General features: G+C 39.8%; 1 protein-coding gene across 2 annotated transcripts in view; it reads left to right on the top strand.

The window, feature by feature from the left end:
- The first annotated feature begins 12,983 nt into the window (after window positions 1–12,983).
- PGAP1 (post-GPI attachment to proteins inositol deacylase 1) overlaps window positions 12,984–16,510 on the top strand; it is a 73,375-nt gene continuing 69,848 nt past the window's right edge. For both annotated transcript variants that reach the window (XM_065930909.1, XM_065930911.1), the window contains exon 1: window positions 12,984–13,250. In XM_065930909.1, coding sequence (XP_065786981.1) covers window positions 13,104–13,250 — 147 coding nt within the window. In that variant the 5' untranslated portion in view covers window positions 12,984–13,103. The remainder of the gene's footprint in view (window positions 13,251–16,510) is intronic.

Raw genomic sequence — 16,510 nt, forward strand, 5'->3', positions numbered from 1 at the left:
CTCTTGCCTCTCCCAATCCCTGATAACCACATTCTAGTTTCTATTGCTATGAATTTGACTACTCTTGGAACCTCATATAGGTGGAATCATATGGTATTTATCTTTTTTGTGACTGGCTTATTTCATCTTGCATAATGTCCTCCAGATTCATCTATGTTGTAGCAGATGTCAGAATTCCCTTACTCTTTAAGGCTGAATAATATTCCATTGTATAAACACATATATTGTGTACACACACCATATTTTGTTTATCTATTCATCTGTCTATGGACTCTTGGGTTGTTTCTACATTTTGTTATGAACACATAATGCTTCTATGAACGTGGGTGTACAAATATCTGTTGAGGACCATTCCCCACTTTCACACAATATTAGCACCATTAGTCCATAATGCTCCTTATATTTAGGATGGATAGGTAGATATGGATGAGAGAAAACAGGGAGATCCATAGAAGCATATCTGGGGCCTCCAAGGCATCTTGGCATCTGACCATAGTAGTATGCTCTATGGTCAATTTAACTATGATTTATTTTGGGTTCCTTTGGTCTTGTCTCTCTGCCAGCACCCCCAGCAATCATCTTCATTTTGCTCCTTAGACTCTGGCTCTTGCCTTTTCTTCTATTCAGACTTGGAGCCTCTGGTTGTTGTCTTGAAACCTTGACTTTGTTCTGCTTTTCACTCTGCTTTAAAGATTGAGGGCAGGAGGAGAAGGGGACGACAGAGGATGAGATGGTTGGATGGCATTACCGACTCAATGGACATGAGTTTGAGCAAACTCCGGGAGATAGTGAGGGAGAGCGAGGTCTGGCGTGCTGCAGTCCATCGCGTCGCAGAATCAGGCATGGCTGAGTGACTCAATAGCAGCAACAAAGGCTTGTTTACACTTTGGCAACTTGTCACCTCCTCAGTTTCCGACCTCAGTCTTACCCTTACGTTTTTGGATTCTTTTCACAGACTGCTTGGAGGGACCCATCTCGGCACCAGTTATGAGAAAGGAGGACCCATTATCTTCCATCCACATAGCCATCAGCGTAAGTCAGGAGTACTGGAGTAGGAATTGTTAGGCTAGACTGAGCAGTCATGGGCACCAGTACATACCTGTCTGCTTAAAACTCACAGCATGTGACCCACCCACACGACACAGGAAAAGATATAACAAGTTGAAAATCAGGCTAACCCCTCCCAGACAGACTGCCTGCTGGCTCTGGCTCTGCCCAAAGAACCAAATGGGTATTAGTCATGCAGAACCTCTTGGAGGGCAGTTCCTAGAACTTTATAATGTGACTCACTGAATTGAGGGTTTTCAGAACAGCAGAGTCGGGGACACTTATTGTACAACATCCAGTAGGTGAGCCTGGAATCTTCCCTTATGTTTCATTTCTTGGGGTCTTTGAAGCAGGGTTTTAGCATCTGGCAACTGCCCAGCAGAAAGGACTTAAGAAGTATAACAGCAGCTGTATGTTTACAGTAAGCCTCACAATACGGAGGGAAAAAGCGTCACACAGCTTTAAGAAGAGCCACTAAACAGAGAAACAGACACATGCTGGACGCTGCCCTGGACCATAGGTGTGACAGGGGTCCAAAATCAACTGTCCACAGAAGCTCTGTGCTTTCACTGAAATGTGCTTCCCTTGGGGGAGGCTACCCAGCTCCTAAAAATACTAAAAGATTGTGCATCCTTCTGCTGCCTGTTAGTAAAGTGTATTCATCTCTCCTCTAAAGGATGTTCACCTTTTTTAATTTAGTCAGTCTTCCTGAATGTCAATTTAGTGCCATATATCTTGTTAGCCTCTTTGACAGATTAAAAAGATGGTGGTCCTTATGTTCTGTTACTTGTGAACCACTAATCTTTCTTTTTTATTTTTCATTCTGGTACCAGGCAAGTCTTTTTGAGTTTACTGGGTCTACTACTAGTTTTTCTAAGTAGCCAAGTGCTATAAAGCTCATAGTAATACTAGTTACATTTTTTGTTTTTCTAATACATACCACAGTTATTTTATCATATCACACTTTACACAGATATTTGTAATCTTCCCAGCAATCCCCAGAGTAGAATTATTCTTCCTGTTTTTCAGATGAGGAAACTGAGGCTCAAGATAATTAATTTCCCAAATCATTAAAAATTGTGGGTCAAAGATAAAAACTGAACCAGGCCTCCTTACATTAAACTCTTAGCTGACAAAAGTTCTTTTTGAAGTTTGGACTCCTTGGAAACTCCCTCTGCTTCTTATCATGTCATAGGTAATTTAGCATTGAAAGCCTAACTAATCAAGGAAAACGAGATGCCCATAACCATTTTGTTTTAAACTTTTTCTTTATTTATTTTTGGCTGTGCTGGGCCTTTGTTGCTACGTGCAGGCTTGCTCTAGTTGCAGTGAGCTGGGGCTCCTCTTCATTGTGGTGTGCAGGGCTTCTCATTGCTGGGGCCTTTCTTCTTATGGAGCGTGGGCTTTAGGCTTTAAGCACGCACATGCAGCGCGTGGGCTTATTTGCTCCATGGCATGTGGACTCTTCCCTGGACCACCAGGGAAGTCCACCCATAGCAATTCTTCCTAGAGATGCCAATTTGCTTCCACCATCATCTCATTTTTACCGAGATTATCTTAAACAGGAGTTTGTCCCTCAAGTTCCGTAGAAACCTTCTGCTTACCCTGCTTTTAGCATAAAAAAAGATTTACACGTGATTTTATTCTCTGTGGTCTATCACCAGGATCAGGGGAGGCATGTGTTAAGAATTTTGTAGATGAGACACTCATATGGCAAGAAAGGCAACTGTAGAACTTTGTGTAGGCTTAGCTTTCTGACCTAACATATGAGTGACTATTACTTGACCTCTAGCTCTCTAAAAGGAAACTTAAGATTCATAAAAATTAATGGTGCAAATACAACAAAAAAAATTGGTGGTGATTATTTTGCCTTAAAGTTTCTTAGAGAGATTTCTTATATCCATATATATACAATTATGCTTCATAAAATATATTAGGTAGTTAATTTAAATTAGATCTATTTAAATTAAATAGATCTAATTTAAATAGATTTATTAATAAAATTAGTCATAATACTATATCAAGCAATGTTATAATATTTCATGCACATGCACAGTGATATTAAATAGAACTCTGGTTAAATTGATGTACATTTAGGTTAAGTTTGTAAAACACTTAAAAGCTAAGTTTTTCCTGCTCTTTCATCATTAGTTGCACTTCTTGACCAATGTCTAATTAGTTTGGAAAATCAGAAAAGTGGCATTGGCTAATGTTAATATTCATAGGTATAGAATATTGAATCTGGAATATTGAGAGAATCTTCTAGCCCAGGGATCAGTAAACTATGGCCAAGAGGCCAAATTTGACCCACTGCTGTGTTTGTAAATAACGTTTTATTAGAACATTGTATTTATTTACCTATTTACCTGAAGGTCCATTCATGTTACAACAGGAGTTGAGTAATTGTGACAGAGACTTTACAGCCCACAAGGCTGAAAATATTATCTGGCTCTTTATAGAAAGTTTCGTGACTTCTGATTTAATGCAACTTCCTCAGTATACAAACGAGGATACATTTCCAGATCCCTTGCTAATATTTCTATAGGTCTTACCACGTTCCATACTTTGCTTAAATATATGAACATGTCCTTTAGCCAGAACTCACCATTTTTTCCTATATGCCTTACTGTTCTCAAGATAAGTGTGTGTGTGTGTTTCACATGTTGGTACTATATACTCTCTCTTAACATTAAGATTTTTATGTTAGCTAAATTTCTAGGTTAATATTTTATTCTCCAAGTCTTTTTCAAAAATTTTTACAAATATTGAGTTGTTTCACCAAATGTAGTCTACTTTGGCTATTACTGTTTATAATTAAAATGTGTTTGAATACCACAAATTTTGCCTTTCATAGTAAAAGGCTAGATGTAGCTAAAACCTTCATATAAAGTATAGGGTATTATTAAATAAATACAAAATATTTATTCAAAAACATGGAAGAATACCTCCAATTACTAGATACTGACTGTAGGTATTAAAAATGACCAAGACCCTTGTGTAGGCCAGGCTTTTAAAAAGTTAGAGTCCTTTGGGGGAAGTAGATATATAAGTGGAAAACTGATGTAAGGAAGTCCCCAAACAATGGTGATATGAATCATTCTTTCCCATTAGCACTATTATCTGAATTTCAGTATTCATTATCTAAAAAATATTAATATGCCACCTAGACCCTCCTGAACTGTGCTTCCATTAAAGCAAATTTCTATTGTGCACTTTACCCCAAAGAGAATCTTCTGGTTTTAACTACATTTTTTAAATAGAGGAATACTGCTTTTTACTCCCCCAGCTTTATTGAGGTATAACTAACACATAACATTTTGTAAATTTAAGATGTAAAATGTGTTGATTTGAAAGGAACACTACTTTTATAAATCACATAGCACTACTAGGTAATATGACAATGATAAATCAAAGTTTTGTTATCTATAGCTATCTATATTATTCCAGATCATGATTTTTATCACAGTAGATACAAATCTGCAGAAAAAAGAACAATGTTATAATGATATTTTCCTCTGTGAAATGAAAATGCAATTATTTCCCCCTTGATTCCTATCATTTTTTCATCCTCTCCTCTTTCTTATTTCTTGAAGTAAAACATTTCATCCTAGAACTCTTTATCCTTTTCTTAGAAATTCTCATTACTTATATTATTTCCAAGAAATGTTAAATCTGAGATTCAATAATTTAAACATTTGACAGTTTTGATGTTAAAACATATTAAGTTATTCAGCAAATGTACATAATATTTTATTTTCAAAAGGTATTCTTCATCCTTGTGAAAGAATTTAACTCTCTAGGAGAAAACCAACATATAACCCAGGAGATTAAATTTTTCTCCTGGTTTTAATAGTGAGAGACAGCACAAACAGAATTAAAAATCTGGATTGCAGGGCTGAGGTTATGTTGCCTTTCATTTTGCAGCAATGGAGACTGAACTGGTGAGAAAAGGGTAATCAGGTTGAAAATCCTTATTTTGTTTTTGATGATTTATTCTCTGTTTCCTTGGAAACAGAGCTAGCAGCCACAGAGTTGCTGGCATTATGTTTTCTTTTCAAGCTTGGAAACATCAGAGAAAAAGGTGAGGCTTTTTACGACTGTAATTTGTAGAATCTGGTTTATTTTCAAGTAAATTAAAAACAAATGTTATTGAATGCCTGTTACATATAAGGTGCTGAGTTGCACAGTTGTGTCTGACTCTTTGCGACCACATGGACTGCAGCTCACCAGGCTCCTCTGTCTGGGATTTTCCAGGCAAGAATTTTGCAGTGGGTTGCCATTTCTTCCTCCAGGGGGACTTCCCCACCCAGGGAGCAAACCCATGTCTCCTGCTTTGCAAGTGGATTCTTTGCTGCTGAGCCACTGGGAAAGCTGTGCATATAAGGCACTAGGAGGTAAATACTAACAAGTTTGAGAAAAAGCTTTAAACAAATTGAGTAGAATAAATTTTAGTTTCTAAGAGCCAATCTATTTTATATGTATATATATATATATATATTTATGCCGGGGTCCAACCTCGGCAGGATCCAGGGGTACCCTCAGGATGAATGGCGGAGAGAGAGAGAGAGAGACAGACCAGACGGGGGGGTGCAGCAGAGTCTGGCAAATCTTTTTTTTTTTATCGTAGCTTTTATATTCTAAGTTAGTACATTTTTAAGGGGAAGATAGTTTAATATTACATCAGCTCACCTTCATGAAACCAGGGTGTTTTCTGCATACTTCTTTGTGAGAGTCTTGTACATTATCTTCTGGCCTTGGGCCCTATTGACATTTTATGACCTAGGTGAATGCAAAGCTGTTTTCCATAATCTATTCTTTAATGAACACAAAGGTTGGTCCTTTTGCAGAAGTTATCAGTTAAATTTATCTAAAAGGTTTACCACACAAAGACTCTGCAGCTCCAGTGAGGCAGCCCCTGTTTAGCATTCTTGGTTAAAATTAACAATTCTAAACTCTTATTTTCCTAAATCTTTAACTATAACCACTTTTAGAATAATATTTTTATGTTCTCTAATAGGGCTTCCTCACCCTCGAAGGGCTCTGTGCCTATTAGGGCCTTTATGTGATCAGGTTCTTTATGCTGTTTATGATTAAGGTGTTGTGAGCAGTTATGTGCATTAGTACGCATTTGCCAAGCAGGCTAGAATGCCAGCAAAAGGTTCTAAATTGAAACACTCCTTTCATCCTGGATAATCTTATAGGATACCACCATCCGGCGGACATATTGATTAAAGTGCTAAGTTGATTCTGTTTGGAAAGAGATCGGGGAAGGCCTTCTACCTGTGTCACAGAAATTAGGGAGTAGTCTAATATAGCAAGCATCAGAAAGACAGAGATCATCTTTAAGGTGAGCGCCGGGGTAGCTTTTTGAAATCCCTGAAGTCCTGATCTGCCTTGCTTGTCAGGTCTTCTCCTCACGACCTTGTCATGGGTGGGATCTCACGTGCTGGCTCCCGGCATATTTATGTGTGTATATGTATGTATAAAGAAACAAAGGAAATAAAGCTTATTTAAAAACCTGTCACATGAGTGTAGTACTTTGATATCAGTAGAATTTATTGAATTATATTAGAAAGCAAATACATTCCCACACCAAACAGCACCATTCTTTTTTCCTATATTCCAAGTCATGTAATATGAGGGTGGTTACCATGCGTTGACAGGATAGTTTTTGCCTCCAGTAAATAAAATAGACAAAAACTAAGGTGAGCTTCGGAGAAGGCAATGGCACCCCACTCCAGTACTCTTGCCTGGAAAATCACATGGACGGAGGAGCCTGGTAGGCTGCAGTCCATGGGGTCACGAAGAGTCAGACATGACTGAACGACTTCACTTTCACTTTTCACTTTTATGCATTTGAGAAGGAAATGGCAACCCACTCCAGTGTTCTTGCCAGGAGAACCCCAGGGATGGGGTCGCACAGAGTCGGACACGATTGAAGCGACTTAGCAGCAGCGGAGACTGCAGCCTACCAGGCTCCCCCATCCCTGGGATTCTCCAGGCAAGAACACTGGAGTGGGTTGCCATTTCCTTCTCCAATGCATGAAATTGAAAAGTGAAAGTGAAGTCGCTCAGTCGTGTTGGACTCTTACTGACCCCATGGACTGCAGCATGCAAGGCTTCCCTGTCCATCACCAACACCCAGATCTTGCTCAAGCTCGTGTCCATCAAGTCAGTGATGCCATCCAACCATCTCATCCTCTTGTCCCCTTCTCTCCCTGCCTTCAATCCTTCCCAGCATCAGGGTCTTTTCAAATGAGTCAGTTCTTTGCATTAGGTGGCCAAAGTGTTGGAGCTTCTGCTTCAGCATCAGTCCTTCCAATGAATATTCAGGATTGATTTCCTTTAGGATTGACTGGTTGGATCTCCTTGCAGTCCAAGGGACTCTCATGAGTCTTCTCCAACACCACAGTTCAAAAAAGCATCAATTCTTCTGTGCTCAGCTTTCTTTATGGTCCAACTCTCACATCCATACACGACTACAGGAAAAACCATAGCTTTGACTCGACGCACCTTTGGTGCCAAAGTAATGTCTCTGCTTTTTAATATTCTGTCTAGGCTGGTCATGGGTTTCCTTTCAAGGAGCAAGTATCTTTTAATTTCATGGCTGCAGTCACCATGTGCAGTGATTTTGGAGCCCCCCAAAATAAAGTCTGCATTGTTTCCATCATTTCCCCATCTATTTGCCATGAAGTGATGGAACCGGATGCCATGATCTTTGTTTTCTGAATGTTGAGCTTTAAGCCAGCTTTTTCACTCTCCTCTTTCACTTTCATCAAGAGGCTCTTTAGTTTTTCTTCGCTTTCTACCATAATGGTGGTGTCATTGGCGTATCTGAGGTTATTGATATTTCTTGCAGCAATTTTGATTCCAGCTTGTGTTTCATCCAGCCCAGCATTTTGCATGAAAGTGAAAGGAAAGTGAAGTCACTCAGTTGTGTCTGACTCTGTGAGTCCATGAACTATAGCCTGCCAGGCTCCTCCATCCATGGAATTTTCCAGGCAAGGATACTGGAGTCGGTTGCCATTTCCTTCTCTAGGGAAGTTAAATAAGCAGCATAACAATACACAGCCTTGATGTACTCCTTTTCCTATTTGGAACCAGTTCATTTTCCCATGTCCAGGTCTAACTGTTATTTCTTGACCTGTATGCAGATTTCTCAGGAGGCAGGTAAGGTGGTGTGGTATTGCCATCTCTTTAAGAATTTTCCACAGTTTGTTGTGATCCACACAGTCAAAGGATTTGGCATAGTTAGTAAAGCGGAAGTAGATGTTTTTCTGGAACTCTCTTGCTTTTTCTATGATCCAGTGGATGTTGGCAATTTGATCTCTGGCTCCTAAGAAAACTGACATTAATTAATTTAGTAAATATTTCAGTTGAGCGGTGATTGTCAAATGATTATAATATGGTAATTTCCTTTATGAAATTTGCATTAATTTAAGTACAGTCCATTCCAGTATTCTTGCCTGGAGAATCCCATGGACAGAGAAGCCTGGTGGGCTACAGTCCATAGGGTCACAAAGAGTCAGACAGACTGAAGCAACTTAGCATGAACACACATTTAAAAAGTCATACTTTTAAAAATCCTAACTGGGATGAAAAGACAAGAGTTACAGGCAATAGTTGCAGGGAAGATTTGTCTTTTTATTTTAATAAGAGCTAATGCAAGTCAAAACCACAATGAGAAATCACCTCTCACCTCTTAGAATGGCTGTTATAAAAAAGACAACAAATAACAAATGTTAGTGAGGTAGAGATGTTGGTAGAAATTTCAATTGGTGTAACCACTATGGAAAACAGTGGGTTCCTCAAAAATTTTTAAATTGAACTAGCCTATGACCTGGCCCAGGTGGCACTAGTGGTAAGGAACCTGCCTGCCAATGCAGAAGACGTAAATCTCAGGTTTGATCCCTGGGTGGGGAAGATTCCCTGGAGAAGGCAATGACAACCCACTCCAGTATGCTTGCCTGGAGAATCCCCATGGACAGAGGAGCCTGGTGGGCTATGGTTCATAAGGTGGCAAAGAGTCGGACATGACTGAAGTGATTTAGCATGCATGCATGACCTGGCAACTCTACTTCTGGGTACTTATATGAAGAAAACAAAAATACTAATTCAGAAAGTTATATGTATCTCTGTGATCATTGTGGCATCATTCGTAATAGCCAAAATATGGATACAACCCAAGTTCCCATCAATAGATGAGTGGATAAAGAAGTTGTGATACACACACACACACACACACACACACACACACACGTGTATGTGTATATATGATGGACTATTATTCAACCATAAAAAATGAAACCTTGCCATTTGCAACAACATAGATGGACCCAGAAGGTATTAGTTTATGTGAAATAAGTCAGACAGAGAAAGACAACTACTGTATGATTTCACTTATAAGGAATCTAAAAAAAAACAGAACAAATGAACAAACATAACAAAACACAGAACCGCAAATACAGAGAACAAACAAGTGGTTGCTAGAAGGCAGGAGGGGTACAAGGATGAAATAGGTGAGTGAGATTATGAGGTACAAACTTCCAGTCACAAAATGAATGAGTCACAGGTATTAAATGTACAGTGTGGGGAATATAGTCAATAATACTATAATGCCTTTATATGGTGATGGATTGGTAATTAGACTTATCATTGTGATCATTTTGAAATGCATAGAAATATTGAATCACTATATTGTACATCAGGAACTAACATAGTGTTGTGGGTATATTATACTTCAAAAACAAATAAACAAACTCACAGAAAAAGAGACCAGATTTGTGGTTACTAGAGTCTGGGGTAGAGGGAGGGGGAACTGGACAAAGTTGGTCAACGGTACAAAACTTCCAGTTATAAATATATATAATATTTATATTCTATAAATATATAATATAAAGGATATAATGTACAACATGATAGATATAATTAACACTGCTGTATGTTATCTATGAAAGCTGTTAAGAGAGTAAATCCTAAGAGTTCTCCTAACAAGGAAAAATTTTTTCTATTTCTTTAATTTTGTGTCTATATGAGATTATCGGTGTTCACTAAACTTCTTATGGAAATCATTTCATGATGTAAATTAAATAATTATGCTCTACACCTTAAAATTGTCAATTACATCTCAATAAAACTGTAAGAAGAATAAAATTAATATGATCTGAGCATATTTATATGCTTCAAGGGAGAGAGAAGAGGTGAAGAGACTGACAGAGACTAACTTGATAGAACTAATTTCCAAAAGAGAAAGGAGGCAGTGGGAACTAAAACACAACTAGAGGGATTTGCTTTTGATGTCCTCTAATGTCATGATAATAATGATAATAATGCTTACTATTTGCCAATCTTTGTTCCTATTACTTCAGATGTATTAAATGAATTAGGACTGGATGGAGATAATGAACTTGGAAACAGAGTTGAAAGAATGTATATGTGAAAATCAAAATCATCTCTGTAAATATGAAGATAAAATTATGTACTGATAATATGTCTGTTTCTGCTGAAACAGAAAGATGGTGTAGGCAGCCTAAAAAGAGGTGGTTTGAGGACTAGGAGAGGGAGTTGACCAGAAACATATAAAAATACTTCTGAACAGTAATTCCAATGATTGTGTCATTTTCTCCAGCAGTGCTCAGATACACTGGTGTCAGAGCTCAGAGATGATATCAACTCAGGGTTGGATGTCTATAAACAGAGTAAGATTGAAAGACAAGAGTTCAGGAAGTTGACAGCATTGGCAGAGGGTAGTTAAGTGATGGTCTGGGTTAGGTTAGACACAAAATGAACTGAAGCCAGGATGGGGATAATTTTGTAATAGGAAAAAAGGAAGTTAAAAGGTAGTGCTAGAACGATTACAAACATAAGAGTCCATTGAGTCTCTTTGCCTCTCTTTTCTGAGAAGATAGTCAAGACAGCAGGGTGCCACAACTCATGTAAGCCATCAACAGTAAGCTCTGTCATCTTCAGGTTCAGAGTTTTCTCTGCAGAGCTGAGTTCTCAGGAAGGATAAATTCTGGCTACTCAAAGTGTAGTCTACTGACCAGCATCACTGGCATCACCCAGGAGATTATTAGAAATGCAGAATCTTGGGTTCTACTCCAGAACTGAGTCAGGGTCTGCTTTGTAACTATTTATTTATTTACTTTTGGCAGTGCTGGTTCCTGGTTGCTGCGGGGGCTTTTCTCTAGTTATGGTGCGTGTAGGCTTCTCATTGTGGTGGCTTCTCTTGTTGCGGAGCATGGGCTCCAGGGCACACAGGCATCAGCGTGTATGGGCTCAGTAGTTGTGGTTCCCAGGCTGTAGAGCACAGGTTCAATAACAGTTGTGGCTTAGTTGGTCCCCAGCATGTCAGATCTTCCTGGACCGGGCTAGAATCTGTGTCTCCTACATTGGTAGGCAGATTCCTTACCTGTGAGCCATAAGGGAAGCTCAGAATCTGCTTTATCATCTCCAAGTAACTCATATGTACATTAAGTTTGAGGCACTGGGATAAACAGATGTGAGTGCAACTTCACCCTTGGTTTATTTGGGCTGATCATGATATGCTAGGGAAAATGAGGAGCAGATATCTTGCCTGTGATGTTCTCAAGATCCCAGGCTATTGAGCACTCCATTTTTAATGTATAATTTAAATCCTTTCCCAAATGACTCTTTATACCCCACACCAATTCCTAATTCCACCCCAGACACCAGGTGCTCTGAACATGTGAATATCATGGTATCATATGAGATAAACTATAAGCTTCCTTTTAGTTTTAAAATTATTTTAGGTATCATAGCCACACTTCATCTGCACAGAAAATCAGCCCAAGTGAAATGAAATTCAGTCAGTACCAAAAATAATTATAATAATAATTTTGTAGTTAGCCACACACACACACTCACACACACACCTATCTGCTCTTGGGTCAGTTTTAGAGGGTGCTACTCTGTCTAACTCCTAACAATTTCAGTGTTCTGAAGCTGCTATACGTGATTATGAATGGTTTCCGAGCTATTTTTTTACCCCCTTTTTGTGCAAAACCAAACTGAAATTCATTTAAATGAATTAAAGTCACTCGAGGGAATCTGAGTGGAAGCTTGAGGGAATTTGTCTCCATATGTTAATGTGAAACTAATTTCCGAAGAGGTGGAGGTTCTGAGGAGTAAGGCAAGTTGGCGACAAATTGATCACACACATACCTATCGGTTGCATCAGTGTTAATGGAAAAATTTGGTAGCATTGTTTAAAGACCAACGATGCTTTTTGATTCAGGCTTTTATCTTATACCAAGACTAGAATCTCGTCGACCTGCTGGTGGCTTTTTTGAGCCGGTGCTTTTAAGCACTGTTGCCTACTGGGCCGATGTCGGCGGTCAAGGATGGGGAGAAAAAGCCGTTTGATCTCTGTTTAAGCTAACCGGTCCAGAGAGCTGTGGATGCACTCCATCTCCGCTGGGAGAACGGAAATTGCGGAGGCCTGAGGCGTTTCAAAATTGAACGGTTAGGGTTTTTAAGCTGCACAGGGAGAGATGTTCGCCACGTGACAGCTGGTGGTCCCCGGGCTCCGATGTCTCCCCTCCCCACGCCTGGTCGCCTCACCATCATTAATCGCCCCTCTCTCTCCAGGTTAGCCCACCAGACGCCCACTCCCAGTCCTTCCCTATCCTCGGCTCCAGGACTCCCGCGCCCTCCCGTGCCTCTCTCGTCCCCCCTTTACCGCTCTTCCTCCTCTCCAGCCGGCCGCTCATTGCCCGCCCCGCCCCTCCCCTCCTTTTCCTTGCGCCCTCTCCTCCTCCCCTCACCCCCCAGCCCGGCCCACTCCGCACTCTCCTTTCTCAGCCCTCAGATTCGCGCTCCCGCGGCAAACGCCGCCTCCGCTCTCCCAGGGGGACGCTGGGCTGGAAGGCTTCGGAGAGGCTGCGCGCAGGCGCAACGCGCGGCGGGCGCGCGGGCAGGCCGGGCGTCCACGCAGGCGCGCGCTGCTCGGGTTTCGCTCCCGCGCGGGCAGCGGGACGTTCTTCTGCTCCCTCGGTCAGGGCTGAGGGCCCCACGGCTGTGGTGGCGGAGGCGTCATGTTACTCCACTCTGTCAATGTCTGGAACCTGGCCTTTTATGCCCTCATGGTCTTCATGGCCACCCTGGGGCTATGGGACGTCTTCTTCGGCTTTGAGGAAAATAAGTGCAGTATGAGCTACATGTTTGAGTACCCGGAGTATCAGGTGAGGTTCTGCCCTCCCGTCGGTGGCCGCTCCGAGGCACGGGCCCGTCCAGCCGTACCCTTCGGCGCGTTTCCCCTGCCTCGGCTCCCCGCGCCTCTCCCTTCCCCTTCCCCCTACCACGTCTCTGCTTTCTTCGCCCCAGAATATTTCGCAGCCCCCCGCGGTCCCCTTCTCTTGCCCTTTCTGTCCTCTCTTCTCGGCGGGGTCCGTGATAGATGGTTCCCGGAGCATCCTCCCCGCCCCGCCCCGGTTGCTCCGGGTTCCTCGCCCGGTTCGCGGTCCCGAATCCCAAGCGGAGAAGGGCCGGGCCCAACGCCCCTCATCCCCGGAGAGGCAGCTGCAGTCCAAAGCTTTCCCCAAATCCCTCCTCCCAGCCTTCCTGCCCTAACAGGTGCTCCAGTCCTCCTCTGCTTCCCACACACCCAGGAGTTTGCGTGTCAGCTCCTGCTTTTTAGAAGGGAACCAAGCTTCTACAGAGCATATGTTGCCTAGATAGCTCCCAGGGCTGCTTTAGAGACCCCAGGGATTTACCTCGATGTGAAAGGCTGACCTGATGAGTAAATAAATGAGAAACTAACGCAGTTCTCTCTTGGGAAGGTTTTGCGGAGCCCCCGAGTCTTGCACCCTGTATAGAGGCGAGTCGCCTCTTACCAGCTGAATGTAAAATCTGTTTCCTGGTGGTGGTTTTGTTTTCTCACTGTGTTTGCAATTTAAAAAACACCCGGCCCTTCTTTCTGTCTCTCCGCCCCCACCTTTCTTTCCTCTTTCGATATTTTCAATCACAATTGCTTTATCGGTTCAGCGTGGTAGACTAGAATTTCATTCATGACCAGCTGTAAAAAGAGTGACAAATTACACAGGCATCCAAAGAAATTTCACCGGAATGATTCTTTCCTTTCTAAATGCATCTCCTAATTATGGGATATATATTGTAATGATAACTGCCTACCATAAAAAGTATGTGTACTATAATGCATACTGATAAAATGCATTTAAAACCATAGAAAATCTATTCTTTGAGGTGAGGAATGCAGATCCTGGTTGTTTCCGTGTACAGGTCATTATGGAGGAATATTATTTATTATTTGATTACCCTGCTATTATTTAGATCTTAAAACTACTTAAGGTTTAAATTGCTGAAGAACATTCTTTCCCATGGGCAGAATTCAAATTTAGATTTCATTTGTTTTGAGATCTTTACCTTGTATCTCAATTTAGATTTCATTTGTTTTGAGATCTTTACCTTGGATGGAATTTAGATTTGATTTGTTTTGAGATATTTGCCTTGGATCAGTGCTTATATGGAAATGGAAGCTTTTGATATCAGGTGCTATTGAAGGAACAGATTTTAGCATATTACAGTGGTCTTTTAATTTATAAATGAATGTGGTGGTTTATGTTTACCAGAGGCTACATAGTGTTAAATATGTGGGCTTTTAGTTTAGATTTTTAAAAAAACTGAAAATAGAGCCTTTATAGTCTTTTATTTTTCTTTGGTTTAATTAGAAAACTCCCAGTAGATTCAAGTAGGTCGTTTTAGTTTTGTACTGCATTGAAGAGTTTGGTTAAAATGGAAACAATACAATACTAATTCCCATTTATTTTCGGATTATCCACAATTATTGAAGCTATCTTAATATTTCAAGTGGTAGAAATCACTTAGTGTTGGGAACAAAGCAGCGTAATATTGACTGGAAAGTCACAGAAAATTAGTGTAACTAATGCAAAAGAGCTGTTTGGGTTTTTTTGTTGTTGTTGAATAGTCTTATTTATTTTTGCTGTTTTGAGGTTTTATTTATTAAGAGTGGCAGGGGTTTTGATACACATTTTCAGTAAATTTTTATCTTTATGATGTAAAAAGTGTTTATTCACTACAGTATTTGTGTTTGACTCTTCATTTTATTGTGAACACTAGGTTGCAGAAGCTGCCTACAGAAATGAGTCATTTTGAGTATGATAAGTGAGATTTCTGGATAACTGGGCACTTTCTATTAAGAACCAGTTATTTGTTTAAAGTGTTCTAAACATATTTTTATATTGCTTTTAGTTATATTTTATAGTAAGCTCTAGTTGTTCACACATTGGTATCAGCGTATGGAATGTTCTAGTTATTGGATTTTTTTTTTCTCTTTCTTGATGCTTTTCTTCTTTTTTTACTTCTCATTTACATATTCTTTAGCAGAATTTTAGAGGCATTTAAAACCTTGGTTGAAACATGCTCAGTTTGATTTTCCATTTTAAAAATAAAATGTAAGATAGGAATTTGAAACTCTAAAAATTGTTTTGAATTTAAATTTTTATTATTATCTCTTAATCCTCTACCTTTGGTTTTCCTAGATTCACTTATTCAGAGTTAGTTGAACATTTCACAAACCTACCAGGCAAAATACATATTATTCTTGAAAGCTTTTTGCCTTACATTTTAGCCAAGTTGTAGAATTTGAGACGAAAACATCTGTGTTGTGTTTTTTCATACAATAATTTATTTGCCTCTAGATATGTGACCTGCTCTCTGAAAGGAAATGCTGATATTGGGAAATGCAAATCACTTATCTTGTTATTAAGTGTGATATTTATTTAGTATGTCATTTAATGACTTCCCTGTGTAAATAAATTTTAGATACGGGATTTGGGTGAGGAGGAATTAGAGGTAACTCAGACATTGTGCCTTTAAATTTGTCTTTAAAATATAATGAAGGAGACAGGAATGAAATGAATAGGCAAAATATAATGTATTGAACGTTATAATTCATTGTAAGTGTGTACAAGGCTCTTCATAGAAGAGAGCTGCCATGTTCATCTTGGGTAGTCAACAGGTATAGAAAAGAGGCTGTGTACTGGGCTGTATCCTACCACGTAGGATATGTACGTGGTTCACACAGTGCAGAAACAAGACAATTGCAGGAATAAAGAGCATTTGTGAAGGTAGGACGGCACCAGGATATATTCCATAAGTAGTATTTGTGGTATGCTATCATTTTAATGAAAAGGAGAAAATAACCTAAGACACATTTGCTTATATTTATGTATATTGTATATGTAAACTACTTTGGGGTAGTTTACTACTTCTGGAAGCACAAACTGCTAACACTGGTTGCCTTCTGTTTGGTAGTTGGATAACTAATGAACCCAAGGGTAGTAGAGCTTTTTTAGTATATACCCTGTTGAATCTTGAATTTTGGAACATATTAAAACATTTAAAATATGGCATATATAAATTATAAGGAAGTAGGTAAGAATAATTAGAACCAGGTTTTAAA

The sequence above is a fragment of the Muntiacus reevesi genome, chromosome 3, assembly GCF_963930625.1.
Source record: "Muntiacus reevesi chromosome 3, mMunRee1.1, whole genome shotgun sequence".
Lineage (NCBI taxonomy): Eukaryota > Metazoa > Chordata > Mammalia > Artiodactyla > Cervidae > Muntiacus > Muntiacus reevesi.